This window comes from Panthera uncia, chromosome B1 (assembly GCF_023721935.1).
Source record: "Panthera uncia isolate 11264 chromosome B1, Puncia_PCG_1.0, whole genome shotgun sequence".
NCBI lineage: Eukaryota > Metazoa > Chordata > Mammalia > Carnivora > Felidae > Panthera > Panthera uncia.
This window is the reverse complement of record NC_064811.1, coordinates 140,421,847-140,436,971: the sequence shown is the minus strand read 5'-3', so window position 1 is coordinate 140,436,971 and position 15,125 is coordinate 140,421,847. Positions and strand designations below refer to the sequence as shown.

At 33.8% G+C, this 15,125-nt stretch overlaps 1 protein-coding gene across 1 annotated transcript in view; it reads left to right on the top strand.

Annotated features, from left to right (window-relative positions):
• SPOCK3 (SPARC (osteonectin), cwcv and kazal like domains proteoglycan 3) overlaps window positions 1-15,125 on the top strand; it is a 487,010-nt gene that overhangs the window by 461,587 nt on the left and 10,298 nt on the right. Inside the window, 1 exon segment of the mRNA XM_049631295.1 lies at window positions 12,430-12,651. Within this exon segment, the coding sequence (XP_049487252.1) occupies window positions 12,430-12,651 (222 nt within the window).

The following is a 15,125-nucleotide window of genomic DNA, read 5'->3' as shown; positions in this document are numbered from 1 at the left end:
TACCACATCTTCTTTATCTATTCATCTGTCGATGGACATTTAGGCTCTTTTCCTATTTTAGCTATTGCAAAAGCACTCCTATAAGCATTGGGGTGCATGTACCCCTTCAAAACAGCACTCCTGTATTCTTTGGATAAATACCTAGTAGTGCAATTGCTAGGTTGTAGGGTAGTTCTATTTTTAACTTTTTAAGGAAGCTCTATACTGTTTTCCAGAGTGGCTGCACCAGTTTGCATTCCCACCAGCAGTGCAAAAGAGATCCTCTTTCTCTGCATCCTCGCCAACATCCATTGTTGCCTGAGTTGTTAATGTTAGCCACTCTGACAGGTGTGAGGTAGTGTCTCATTGTGGCTTTAAGTTTTTATTTCCCTGATGATGAGTAATGTTGAGCATTTTTTTATGTGCCTGTTAGCCATCTGGATGTCTTTTTTGGAAAAGTGTCTATTCATGTCTTGTAAGAACCTCTCTGCCTACACTTATGTATCCTTCATCCACTTATGCCCAAACTGGAGGTAATCATAAAAGAGATGGGAAAGGAGAGGTGGAAGAAAAATGGAGAATTAAGGAAACATCATACTCCCTTACTTGAGTTTGCATTTGCAAAATCCCCAGCTAGGGAAAGGAAGAATCAGTTTAGAGTTGTGATCATTATATGAAATTAGACATTTTGAAATACCAATGAACCCACATGTGTTGCAGTATTTTAATATGGTAATTATTAAATGGCAACTTTAGAAGGACAATGCAATTTTTTTTTACCTGAAGCTGAGATGAAGAAATCATGGGACCACCTGAGTTTTCCCAAAGAGTTTTCTCAAAGAGAAAACTTCCACAATGAATGTATATTTACAAAGAATCAGAGAAAAAAATAAAAGTGAATTCAGATTATATCTTATGAATACTCCTTGTCTAAGATATGTGTGTATGTGCATTATATAATCAATATACTAGTTAAAATATAATGTATGTGAACCTGTGCTTATATGTATGTAGTATCATGCTCAAAAAGGTAGATAGACTGGTCATACAGATAGTGAACTATGAATGATGTTGGTTAAACAATATAAGTGAATGATTACCTCAAGATGACTAGTGTGGACTAAATTAAAAAAAAATCATCTGAGAATGAATGTTAAGAAGAGCAATATTTAAGAGATAGGTAAAGGAATAACAAATGAAGACGACTGAAAAAAAATGAATAAATAAATAGGAGAGTATGTTGTAAAATGTCTTAAGAATCAAGCGTTGTCTTCTTCTACAAGGTCCACTGTGATTTATTTTCAACACAATGCAAAGTAGCTCCAAATCCTGAAATCCTGTCAGTGACTGCTTAAAATAATCTAAATTCCAAAAATTAATTAATTGAATAACACTACAAAATAAATTATCACCATTTTTAAGTAATCTTTGATAAAGTCTCATAACATGATAAAAATGTTACTTTAAATGTTAAAAGTATTTTAAGATAATGACAGTTTTATAATATAGATAAATTACAAAGGCTTTAAATTTATTTGAAATATTTCAACCATCAGTAAAATAAGACAGAGGAAGACAAATGCCTTATGATCTCACTTATATGTTGAATCTAAAAATTAAAAAATAAACACAATGATAACAGCAACAAAACAAAACAAACAAAAATCCACAAACTTATAGCTACAAAGAACAGATTGGTGTTTCCCAAAGGTGAGGGATTGGCAGGGGGTGTGGTCTGGGGTAGGGGTGGGACATGTAAAAATGAGTAAAAATGGTCAAAAAATAAAAAGCTCAAGTTATAAGATAAACACGATCTGGGATGTAATGTAGAGCATGGTGACTCTAGTTAACAATTCTTTATTGTATATTCATAAGTTGCTAAGAGAGTAGATCTTAAAGTTCTTATCGTAAGAAAAAATATAATGATGTGAGGTGATGGCTGTTAACTAAACTTACTCTGGTAACCATTTTGTAATATATAATTTATATTGATATAATCTATACAATGCATATATAAAATCACTATGTTGTATCACTTAGACTAATACAATGTTTTAAGTAAATTGTATGTATCTCGATAAAACTGAGGGAGGGGGGAACAGAGTAAATGAGTCAATCTCAGTCATTCTAAATATAGGTTTCCATCCTTGTCAATGTATAAACATGGTGATTTTATGCTTTTTAAAAAAAAATTTAACGTTTATTTATTTTTGAGACAGAGAGAGACAGAGACAGAGCATGAATGGGGGAGGGTGAGAGAGAGGGAGACACAGAATCTGAAACAGGCTCCAGGCTCTGAGCTGTCAGCACAGAGCCCGATGCGGGGCTTGAACTCACGGACTGCGAGATCATGACCTGAGCTGAAGTCGGCCGCTTAACCGACTGAGCTACCCAGGTGCCCTATAATTTTATGCTTTTTAACTTAATTGTTTGCACATACTACTCTTTCCACATTGATTTCACCCATATATTTATTATTTTTAACACCACTAAAAATATGTATATCCCAAACCTCACATTAATTATAATATTGAGCTCTGTGTTACCTCTATTTAGATAACTACCATAACATTTTATGAAACTATTAATATTCAAGAGAGGAGAACTTTGTAAAAACAGTTATTCAAGAGGGTTGCCTGGGTGGCTCAGTGGGTTAAGCGTCCAACTTCGGCTCAGGTCATGATCTCAGTCTGTGAGTTCGAGCCCCGCATCGGGCTCTGTGCTGACAGCTTAGAGCCTGGATCCTGCTTCAAATTCTGTGTGTCCCTCTCTCTCTGCTCCTCCCCGTCATGCTCTGTCTCTCTCTCCTTCAAAAATAAAAACATTAAAATTATTCAAGAAACAACTTTAATAATGTCAAGGGATGTCAAAGTCCTTAAGTTCACCCAACAAGAGTGAATCCACTCGTAAATTTTACACAACTGCATATTATTTCCAAATTTGCAAGAAGATAATTTTAAGCAATATTCAGACTCTGAAAGTTAGTTTTGAGTATTCCATTGTATCAAATCCCTATTATCATATTTCAAATGATAAATGTGGATTTCCCCTTAGTTATTTTTTCTCTCTCATCTTGCATTGATAAATTATCAGATTTGATCATATATGATGACTATTGGAGAGCATTTCATATATAGATCCTCTACACATACACATACACATAATGTCCTCATTGCCAAACTTAGAGGGTCATATTGTAATTCAGGCACAACATAGATGCAATTATAATAGTGAAGAGAAAAATGAAGAATGTGGCATTCTTACTCAAATACTGAAAGTAGGCATATGACATGCTTTGTAAAATGAACTTTATTTACTTTCCGTTCATTTAGTATTCTGCTGTGTCATTTAGTGTTACCACCTAACAATTAAGATGTGTTCTAACATTCTAAAATGTGAAAAAGGAAAAGGTTCATAATAATTTAAGTCTCTCTATGAGTAATTTTTAGATATGCAGTGTTACGTTTATACTAGTTTTAAAGTTAACTATAAAAAGATGGGACCACATAGTAACTCATACATATACTAATGTTGCATGATTTTCTTCAAAAACTTGGGATTTTTTGGATTGATTTTGACTGACTATACTTGATTCCAGTTCTCAAGGTCTTGATCGTTGGGAACCTGGGAGGAAGGTGGATATACTGGATTAGTGGGAAATGCCTATTTGCTTGTGGTTTTCACATTGAGAATGCGCAGCTTCCAGAATAATAGTCTTGGTGATGACTAGATTAAAAATGGGACAAGCAGCAGCCGGAGGGCACAGTGACCGGCCTGTGTACTTTCTCCTGAGTTCTGTAATAGAGAGAGAATCTGGGTGAACCAAGCAGGGAGACCGGGGTATAGTATCTACTTCAGTCATCCCCTTCGAAGAAACTGTCATGAGCAGCATGTCCCTGTAATCACTGAGCTCAACATTGCACCTGTGCCCTGTGTCCTATAATGTGTCAACACATGACTCGCCAGTGTATGCAAAGCACAAGGGAACATACAAAGAAATTAAAAACACTGACTTTACTCTTGGTTGAAATTCGACTGTAGTGGGAAATTCTCCCAGAAATGGGATAAAGATGGCCTCAGCATTTATTTTTGTCCAGATGGAGGAGTAGACAAAAGAAAACCCCAAAGCATCATTTACCTGAACTAAAAATCAGTTTGCCTTGATGGAAAGCCTAAGGTCATAAAACTTATAAAGGAAAATATAAGAATAAATATATCTAACCTTTGGTTAGCAGACATTTCTTAGATATGACACATAAAAGGAACAAATGATAAATCAAACTTCTTCCATATATATATATAGATAGATAGATATAGATCTATATAGATCTATCTATATATATATAGTTTTTAAAAAAATACTGCTTTAAAATGAAAAGACAAGACACACACTGAGAGAAAATATTGCCAAATACATATCTAATAAAGGTCTTGAATCCAAAAAAATATATATAAATAATACTAATCTCAATAATTGTCAAACACCTTACCTGAAAAGTGGGTAAAGATCTGTACACTTGCACAAAGCAGATTTGTGATGTAAATTAACATATGAAAATATTGACATCAGTCAGTATTAGGGAAATGCTGAATTCAATCACAGTGAGATGCCTCTTATACGCTTATTAAAGTGGTAATAAATAAATAAATAACATTACCAAGAAGTGCTGCTGAGTATGGAAGCAGTTGAATCTCTAATAACTGGCTAATAGGAACTCAAAATGGTACAGACTCTTTGAAAAACAGTTTTATAAAATGAAACATAACTTACCATATAACCCAGAAATCTCATTTCAGGATATTTATCTTGAAGAAATTTAGGATATTGAAGATATCCTAGATTGAAGAAAAATCTAGGATATTTATCTTAGAGAAATTATAACATATGATCACATAAAACATATATGTGGATATTTACAACAACTGTATAATTACAAAACTGGTGACTACCTAAATGCCCTTCAAGTGGTGAATGGTTAAATTATTGTATATCCATATAGTGAATGGGATACACATTGTTGGCGGGCTAAATTAATCCCAGAATAAAGCTCTGTTCTGTGCCTGCCATACAAAGCTTAAAAGCTACCCTTAAAAGAATCAAGTTGATGCACAGGTTATTTAATTTCATGCTGGAACAAAATATAACATTGTAGAGAAATATTACAAAATCCGCCAACCAATAATTTAAAATTCATAAGGTTAAGATCAAATTAAAATTTATCAAGGATGCAAAGAAGTGTAAAAATATGGTCCATAATATGGAGAAATCATAATCTTGAAAATATACTCAGAAATTACAACGATGATGAGATTAATATATAAAGATTATAAAATAACCATAAACATTGATACGCAAAGTAGCATAAAGGTAAATAAGAACATCAATTACAAAAAAAGGATATGTGAATAAAACACCCAAATAGGATGTCTAAAGATGAAACACACAATAAATGAAATGAAAACATCCTAAGTGAGAATACAAAGACATTGAACTGAGCAGGGAGGGAAAAATGAACCTGGAAGTATATGATAGAAACTATCTAAATTAAAGCACATTGAAGAAAACAGAAACTGAAAAAAAATTCTGTATCTTAGTGAACCATGGGACAATGTAGAGGGGATTAATATACGAGTAACTGAAGTCTCAAAAGAATACTAAAAGTGTAGAGCCTCAGAAAATTATATGAATAAATAATGGTTAAAAACTTTCTGGATTTTACTAATATAATAAACCCACACATGCAAGAAATACCATAAACATTAAGCAACAGAAACAAAGAAAACCAAACCAAAGTGTACCATAAGAAGGGGCGCCCGGGTGGCTCAGTTGGTTGCGTGTCCAACTTCGGCTCAGGTCATGATCTCACAGTCTGTGGGTTTGAGCCCCAAGTCGGGCTCTGTGCTGACAGCTCAGAGCCTGGAGCCTGCTTCGGATTCTGTGTCTCCCTCTCTCTTGCCCTCCCCTGCTCATGTTCTGTCTCTCTCTGCTTCAAAAATAAATAAAAACATTTAAAAAAATTAAAAAAAAAACAAAGTGTACCATAAGTAAATTGCTAAAAGGCAGTATTGAAAAGCAAATATTAAAAGCAACCAGAGGTGGGGGGGTGGGGGGGAAGAAAGGAAAAAATTTGTTCAGAGGAGCAAAGCTCAGCATGCCGGCTAGCTTCCCCTCAACACTATTCACAATACAGTGGAACATTTTTTTTTTTTTTTAATTTATTTTTGGGACAGAGAGAGACAGAGCATGAACGGGGGAGGGGCAGAGAGAGAGGGAGACACAGAATCGGAAACAGGCTCCAGGTCCGAGCCATCAGCCCAGAGCCTGACGCGGGGCTCTCACAGACCGCGAGATCGTGACCTGGCTGAAGTCGGACGCTTAACCGACTGCGCCACCCAGGCGTCTCAATACAGTGGGACATTTTTAAGCTGTTAAAAGAAAGAAAGTCTCTGACAAAAATGTTTCTTCAAAAATTAAGCCAAAAAAAAAAAAAAAAGCCAGAAAAAGAAAAAAAAAAAACATTTTCAATAATCAAAAGCTGAGAAATTTCAAGAAATATTAAATGAGTTTATTGACACAAAAGGTAATTATACAACACAGAAATTTGAATCTATATTTAAGAATGTAGAAAGCCAGAAATGCTTAACATGGAGGGGGAAATATGTTTGACAAAATAAGAAATCTGTATTTGGTCTCTGCCCCTGGTTCCTGACACAGAACTTCTAAACTCTTGTAACTTCCTGAGTAATGAGGATATTAGGAGCATCTTACATAGAGCACCTAAATCCCTTGGAATATCCTGGGTGATATGAACATCTTTTGTTCTAATGAGGTGACTCTTGGAGGGCTCCTGGATAGCTTCAGGATGATGGCTGGTTACTATAAAGACCAAACTGTGATTAGAAGTCTGGCACTGTCAGCCCTACCCTCCATCCTCTGGAGAGGGGAGAGAGGCTGACTATTGAGTTAATAATCCATCATGCCTACTACATGAAGCTTCTGTAAAAATCCCTAAGCTGAGGCGTTCGTGTTCAGAGGGCTTCTGAGTTCGTGAATGCATCCATGTGCTGACAGAGTGGTCCACCCCAACTCCATAGGAACAGAAGTTCCTGCATTTGGGACCCTTCCATATCTCACCCTATGTATCTCTTCATCTGGGTATTTATTTCTATTCTTTGTAATTTCCTTTACAATAAACTGGCAAACATAAACTGTTTCCCTAAGATCTGTGAGTTGTCATAACGAATTATGGAACCTGAGGAAGGGGTCATGGGAACCCACTAATCTGTGGTCAAGTTGAGAGAAGTGTGAATAGCTGGGAACCCACTACATGATATTGGTATCTGAAGTAAGGGTGCATTCGGTGGGACTGAGCCTTTAACCTGCTGGATCTGTACTAACTGAGTGGATAATATCAGAATTGAATTAAATTGTAGGACACCCAGTTGGTATCCACAGAGTATTAGAGAATTGCCTTGTGTGGAAAACCCATATTTGGTGTCAGAAGTGTTTACATGGAGAAAAAAAAATTCCTTTAATATAAAGGATTTTTTTTCACATTTTTTAATCACTTGGAAAAGCTAATACATTGTTCAGAGCAAACATCATAACAATGTACTGTGAAATTTGCAACATATATAGAATTAAAATGGGTAACCCTCATAGCAAAATAATGTGAGAAAAGGTAAAGGATTTAAGTATACCCTGGCAAATTTCTTACCACGTATGTGAAGTGGTACAGTATTATTGGAAGGAAGATTGTGATTAAGCTAATGATGTATACTGTAAAGCTGAGGACATCCTCAGCTGACAACCATCAAAAAGCAAATATATCTCATAAACTACATTAGTTTTCTATTATGAATGTAACAGATTACCACAAAAATTAGTAGCTTAAGCAACACAAATTTATTATTTTATAGCCCTGTAAGTCAGAGGTCCAACACAGGTCTCCCCATGTTAAATCAAGGTGTATGAAGGGCTCTAGGAGAGGATCCATTTCTTTAATCAGTAGGGTTGTTGTCAAAATTTATTTTCTTGAAGTTATAGGAGTATTCCAGTCCTTGTTGGCTTTTCCCAGATGTAGACACTACTCACTTTCCTAGACTTATGGTCTCCTTCTTCCATATTCAAAGCCATTTTTTCTCTGTCTCATTTCTATTAGCTATGAAAAGCTTATGGTTTCACTTTATGGTTTCATTCTAAAGGATTTATGTAATTATATCGGGTTTACCCAGATAATCCACAATTATCTCCCAATTTTAAAGTCAACTGATTAGCCAATTTAATTCCATCTGCAAACTTAAGTCCTTTTAGCAATGTAATATCACAGGGGTCTAGGGATTAGAGTGTGGACATCTTTGAGGGGTTATTATTTTGCCTACCACATAAACTAATAGTGGAGGTTAAATAAGAATATTAAAAATATAAAAAAGCATATTTAATCAAAAAAATAAAAGAGAAACAGAAAGAACAATTAATAAAGAGGAAAAATAAAATAATACTAACATGAAGTTTTAAAAACAACCATATTGAAATAATATTAAATGTATGTGGTCTAAACCCTTTAATCAATAGGCAGAGATTTTCGGACTTGGACAAAATGTGAGACTCAGTGTTGTGCTCTCTCTAAGACACTTTGAGTATAAAAGTATAAATTAGTTAAAAGTATAATAGAAATTCTAGTTATAAAAAAGTTGAAATGACTATATTTATGTAAGACAAAATAGACTTCAGAAATTGGGCAAAAGCTGTAAGTTTTACTGTGACAGAAATCAGCTCTCTGTCTAAATCTAGCAACTTTTTTCATGTTACAATGATATTGAAGCATATATCAAGAATATTACATATATACATAGTAAAAATAATGCATATAACATGTATATGTATAATATATGTACTATGTTATATATAGTGACTATGTTATCCAAGAACTCTCAACTTTTGTATTGTTCCAAAAGTTCAAGATAAGTCAGAAAACAATTTTTTCAATTTAATTTCATTTTATATTTGTAGCATCAACTGAATTGAATTATATTGAAAGTATATATTTAATTTAGAATATTAAAATAATTTTGTCTACTCCTTTTCTGTTACTTATGATTCTGATTAACCTTATAACACAATTTTTGTATAAATATATTATTCAAATGATATAAACTCACTGTATTTTTTATCTTCAAAGTAACAGAGATCATGTTTGAAAAATCCCCACATTATGTAGATATGGGCATTAAAGTCTAGATATAGTAATTTAACCATGCAAGGTAATGCCAGGGCACAGGCCAGTGACCTGAATACAAATCAGATAGCTTGACATTTTTTATCTAAAACATTATTGCACATTACCAAATTGATCATTCAATAAACATGTACTATGTAAGAATTTCATTTCTTTGTAGCATAAAGAGTAAACTCTTGTGTTTAAAATTTATTAAATATCTGTACATGTTACATTTTCAGAAATGTTATATTATGTGAATGTCTGTGCTGTATAATAAGTTCTCAAAATAGAGCTTCAAAAATTATTGAAAGGTTAGGGCTACTTTTGTTTCATTGTTATTGAAAAACTAAGAAGAAATAAGGTGTTGAAATCGACAAGGGTGTTTGGATGGTACATCATAAAATCTGGGCAGAGATAATTTTAAAAATTATTTTGCAGATTTTTAACATAAAATACAAACAAATCGTTACCAGAGGGGAGGTGTATGGGGGGATGGATGAAATAATTGAAAGGGATTAAGAGTACACTTATCATGATAAGCACTGAGTAACGTATAGAATTGTTGACTCACTATATTGTACACCTGAACTTAATTCAATACAATATATTAATTATACTGGAATTAAAATTAAAAATATAAAATTAAATTGAACTCAAAAATAAAGTAAAATTTATGTCTTAATCGTTGATGATTGGTCAAAGGGAACTCAAGCAATTATGAAGATGTGATATGAACAATCCTCAAAAATCTCTCATATGGGCTATTCCAGTTACTCCCTACTGGCATCCCAATTTCCACACTTGCTCCCATATAATTCACATGGCAGAAAGTGTTTCCTTTTAAAACAAAATTCAGATGGTGTCACACTCTCTTCTAACATTTCAGTCATTCTTTATTGTACTAAAAAGACAGGCCAGAGTATGTGCACTAGAATTGAATGTTCTGTTATCTCACTGCTGATTCTTCACTGCCTGTCGCTAAATAGCATTCATGAGATGATGAATCTCTAACAGCTGGCCTTCTCTTCACTTTCTCTGGACAATTTCTTATATCTCACCTACCCCTGCATCCCAAACACTGAGAGAGAGCCTTCAGTCTTTGGTTAAGTCCCAGATAGTCTTTGCCTTTTATCTGCACAGATGTTATACCCATTGTCTTTCCCCAGTGCTCTTTCCCCACTTTGACCAGGACTAGTCACAAGGTAGATAAGCAGATATTCACCTGGAAATCAGATGTTTAGCTCTCCTTGCAGACACTTGTGGACTTTACTAGGGCTCTCAATGAGACCTTCATGCTAAGCATTAGGAAACTAGCCAGTTGAGTGCTCTATTCTCAATAACTAGGTGAAGGGAGAGGATAATCTCTCTTTACTAACTCTTACTGTTCACCAAAGGGTAATAGCTCTTCTGTATTCTTTCCATATCTTTTATTCATAAAAGCAGAATTGCACCACTGGGTTTCTCCATTGTACCAGAAAATGAGATGAGAGAGAGGGTGTGGCTCAAAGGCATACCAGAAATCTCACACCAAGAACTTCATTCCTTTGAATACTTTTGCAGTGGTTAGTATATTATGCTGTGGGTTCCTGTCTTCATGTGGTCACTGAGCATTTGACAATTTCTGGCAGTAAGGAACAGTCCCAACCAGTATCTCAAGCCATACTGTTTTAAAAATAAGCTCCAAGATAATAATGGCCTTATCTATATTTTCAACCCTGTATTTGCAGAACCAAGGTTAAGACCCGAAAAGTAAATAGGAAATGAGAAACTCATGAGTGCTTGTAGTTTGTTTGTTTGAGTGGGAGAATTTGTTTTCATTCTACAAACAATTTTACAAAGAAAAATACAAATAATAAAAAAATGACTGGATTTTTTTCTTTATGCTTTTACGAAAGAGTCACAAATACCTCTTTTACCTTTGGAAACCCATGGATAGAAAGCATGGTGATTCATGGACAGAAAGCGCAATATGTTCTGATACATGAATAGAATGAATTCCATAAAGGTGTTTAAAATGAGAATTTCTTAAGTCCCAAATCTCCCAATCAGGACTTATTTAATGTAATACTATTTATCCTAAAAATGCTAAATAGGATTTAAAAACTAAATCCTAAATGTGTATGTCTTTATTTTCAATTACCTGTACACCTTGGAGTATAAAAATTAAATTAAAGGTACATATTAAAATAGATTATGTACAACTAGAACATAAAATTAACTGCAGCGGAGAGAGAATTTCATTCATAAATGGTTAAACTACTCTTCAACCCCTGCTATTGAAGGTTAAACCCTTTGGATAGCCAGCTTTCCGAAAGTCTTCACAAGTCCAAATGCATCCTCTTTTTCATGCCAGTTAACTGAGTTGTTATTTTACTTTCACTTATAATGAGTGGAAAAGAGCAAATAAAAAGGAAACCGCGTTACCAAAATATCTGTTAAAGATCATTTAAGCCTGACAAAGAATAATTGAAAGTAAATTTTTAAATTATGCTTCAAAACACTGACATTGTATCTGGTGCTATTTAGGACATGGAGTGTTAGCAGGCCTGAAGTTTATCCAGAGAAACCCAAATTTTGATAGATTGTACCTTGGATGCAAACCCATTTCCATCATTTCTCTATACCTGAGTCCATCCAGTGCCCCCCGCCATCTCCCATTTCAGCATATTTGCAACTGTAAAAATTGCCTTAAGAGAAGCAAAAGACAGAGTACCTGTATAAATCACATGATGGTTATTCTTTCTCTGGACATGTATTACTTATAAAATCGCCATGGTTCCACAAAGATATGGAGCATTAATGAAATTCTTCCTTATTATGTGTTAAATTTTACTTTTGTTAAAATTTTACTTTTTGTAAAATTTCTTTGAATGGGAATGAATTTTATTTCTTTATTAATAGGACATTATTACTCAATAATACATTCATAATGACAACCTATTTATTAAGAAACAGTTTGAAGAATGGTAAATATATCTAACATAATTACAAAAATAAGTGCCATTGAATAATGCCTAATCGTACTAGATGCTTCTGACAACTGTCCTGAAGGTAGGTATTACTATCCCCATTTTACTTTGAAATTAATTACCCAAGATGAATTTAAAGCCTCAACGTCTGACTGTTGAGTGGGTGCTCTAACAGGAACCAACTATTATTTTCCTTTAGTTTGCTTGCTGCTGATGGTGACCTTCAGATTTCGCTAATCATTTTCTGCCTTTGCCTTTAGGATTTGATACCAGTATCTTGCCGATCTGCAAGGATTCGCTTGGCTGGATGTTTAATAGACTTGATACAAACTATGACCTGCTACTGGATCAGTCAGAGCTCGGAAGCATTTACCTTGATAAGAATGAACAGTGTACCAAGGCGTTCTTCAATTCTTGTGACACATACAAGGACAGTTTGATATCGAACAATGAATGGTGCTACTGCTTCCAGAGACAGCAAGGTAAAAGATGAGACATATACTGATGCAGATAGTTGACCTGCATGTCAAATTTTATCTATTTCTTCATGATTAAAAAAAAAAAGTACATCTTATCCCATTCATTTTAGTAGATATTTTTCTCATTAGAGTGCTTAATAAAAGAGCAAATAAGCAGCATGTGAGACAATATAACTCGGCTAGGGATACAAAACATGCTAAACAAGATGAAAAATAGTAATTAGTATTTTATATTAATGCACTTCATTATAGTTTCTATTATGAACCACCAAGAAGCACAGAGAGATAGGAGAACATAGATATTAAAAGCAATCATTAAAATTAATTTGCTATCTGCTTTGCCCACGGTGTAAAATAAATGGGTTTTTTATCACTATACTGTGGAGTTTTAATGTTCTATTTTGTGATCTTATTAAATGTGCCGAATGAACCACTGCATTCACCATAAAGTTATTTTTTACTCGTTTGATTTTAAAATGTCTTGGCCTTTCAAACTTTTAAAACTAACTTAGCTTCGTACAAATTCACTAGCAAAGAAAGTGTCTCTTGATTCTCTGGAAGAGGCGAGTTACCTGGGAGAGCTGGTATGATGCTAGTTCCTTCGGCATCCTTCTTTACTGGGAAATGCAATGTAACAGTGAAACCATACTTATATAATCAATCTAATGGCAATTGAAATTAAGTAGGTAACAAAAAAAGATCCAAAACCTCACTTTATGATAAAGTTTGGGGAAACTAAGGAAACAGTGGTGTGTGTAATTTTGACGCTAATTTTATTTTTATTATTTTATTTTATTTTATTTAAATCCAAGTTAGTTTATATATAGTGTAATAATGGAGTAATTCAGGAGTAGAATTTGGTGATTCATCACTTACCTAGAACACCCAGTGTTCATCTCAACAAGTGCCCTCCTTAGTACCCATCATCCATTTAACCCATCCCCCCACTCAACACCCCTCCAGCAACCCTCAATTTGTTCTCTGTATTTAAGAGTCTCTTACGGTTTGCCTTCCTCTCTGTTTTTTTCTTATTTTTCCATCCTTTCTCCTATGTTCATCTGTTTTGTTTTTTAAATTCCACATATGAGTGAAATCATTTGATACTTGTCCTTCTCTGACTGATTTATTTCACTTAGCGTAATACATTCTAGATCCATCCACGTTTCAGAGGTCAAGATTTTATTCTTTTTGATACCTGAGTAATATTCCATTGTATACATTTACCACATCATCCTTCTCCATTCATCAGTTGATGGACATTTGGGCTCTTTCCATATTTTGGCTATTGTTGATAGCGCTACTATAAACATTGAGGTGCACATGCCCCTTTGGATCAGCATTTTGGTATCCTTTGGATGAATACCTAGTAGTGTAATTACTGGAACATAGGATAGCTTCATTTTTAATTTTTTTGAGGAACCTCCATTCTGTTTTCCAGAGTGGCTGCACCAGTTTGCATTCCCACTGACAGTGCAAAAGTGTTCTCTCCACATCGTCACCAACATCTGTGGTTCCCTGAGTTGTGAATTTTAGGCATTCTGACTGGTTGATCCTAATTTTAAAAAACAAACAGGGAATTATTCTAATGTGATACACCTGCTATTGTCACCTTACTTTAATTCTTGACAGCTAAGAGAATGTACAATCTACTTAAAGGTGTATTAATTTTACTCAGCTTTTCATATGAATCACTAATACCTTATGTAGGGACTTTTACTACCTCAAATACTTTTTAATGTATTAGTAATAGTTTAGTAATTGGTTAGTAGTGAGTCAACAGCAGGAATTTTAGAGTAGTTTAACTATTTATAAATTACTTTAAACAAAACATATTTTCTTTATTAAAATATTCTAAACCTTACACCCACACACATGCACTCTGTTGATTTTATTACTGTATTTCTGCTTTCTAGGTAGTTGCACACTTCTAAAAAGCTACATGATAGTTTTAATGACTAGTATACATTTAAAGCATTTAAAGAATAGAAAAGTCAATGCTGGTAATCCATCATAAAAAGATATCTGGTCTTTTTTTTATGATCTTATTCTAGTTAAATTTTTTAGTGTTATGATAGCATGTTTGCAAAAAAAATTATGAAAAACTCAGTGTTTCTTCTATAGAAATAAATAGTTTCATATTAAAACATTTGTGGATTTTGCAGTAATATTTGTAGAACTAAAAGGTTCCCAAAGAAAAATTTTGCTTTAAATACTTTTCATCTATTAAACAGTATTCAGCCAAAGTGTTAAAATCTTTATAGTCACATGAAGATTTTCTCTGAGATTATTTAATACATGGTAGATATAATTTAATAAATGGTACCTGAGTGGGTGAAAGGATTTATACATCTTCCCCAAAGGTTAGGAGAGTTGGCTAATTATTTTTATTACTTTAATATGCTAGAAAATGTTAGAAAAAAGCTCTATCAGGGTAACTGACACTAAGAATAACAATAAGAATTAGTTTATTAAGTAAT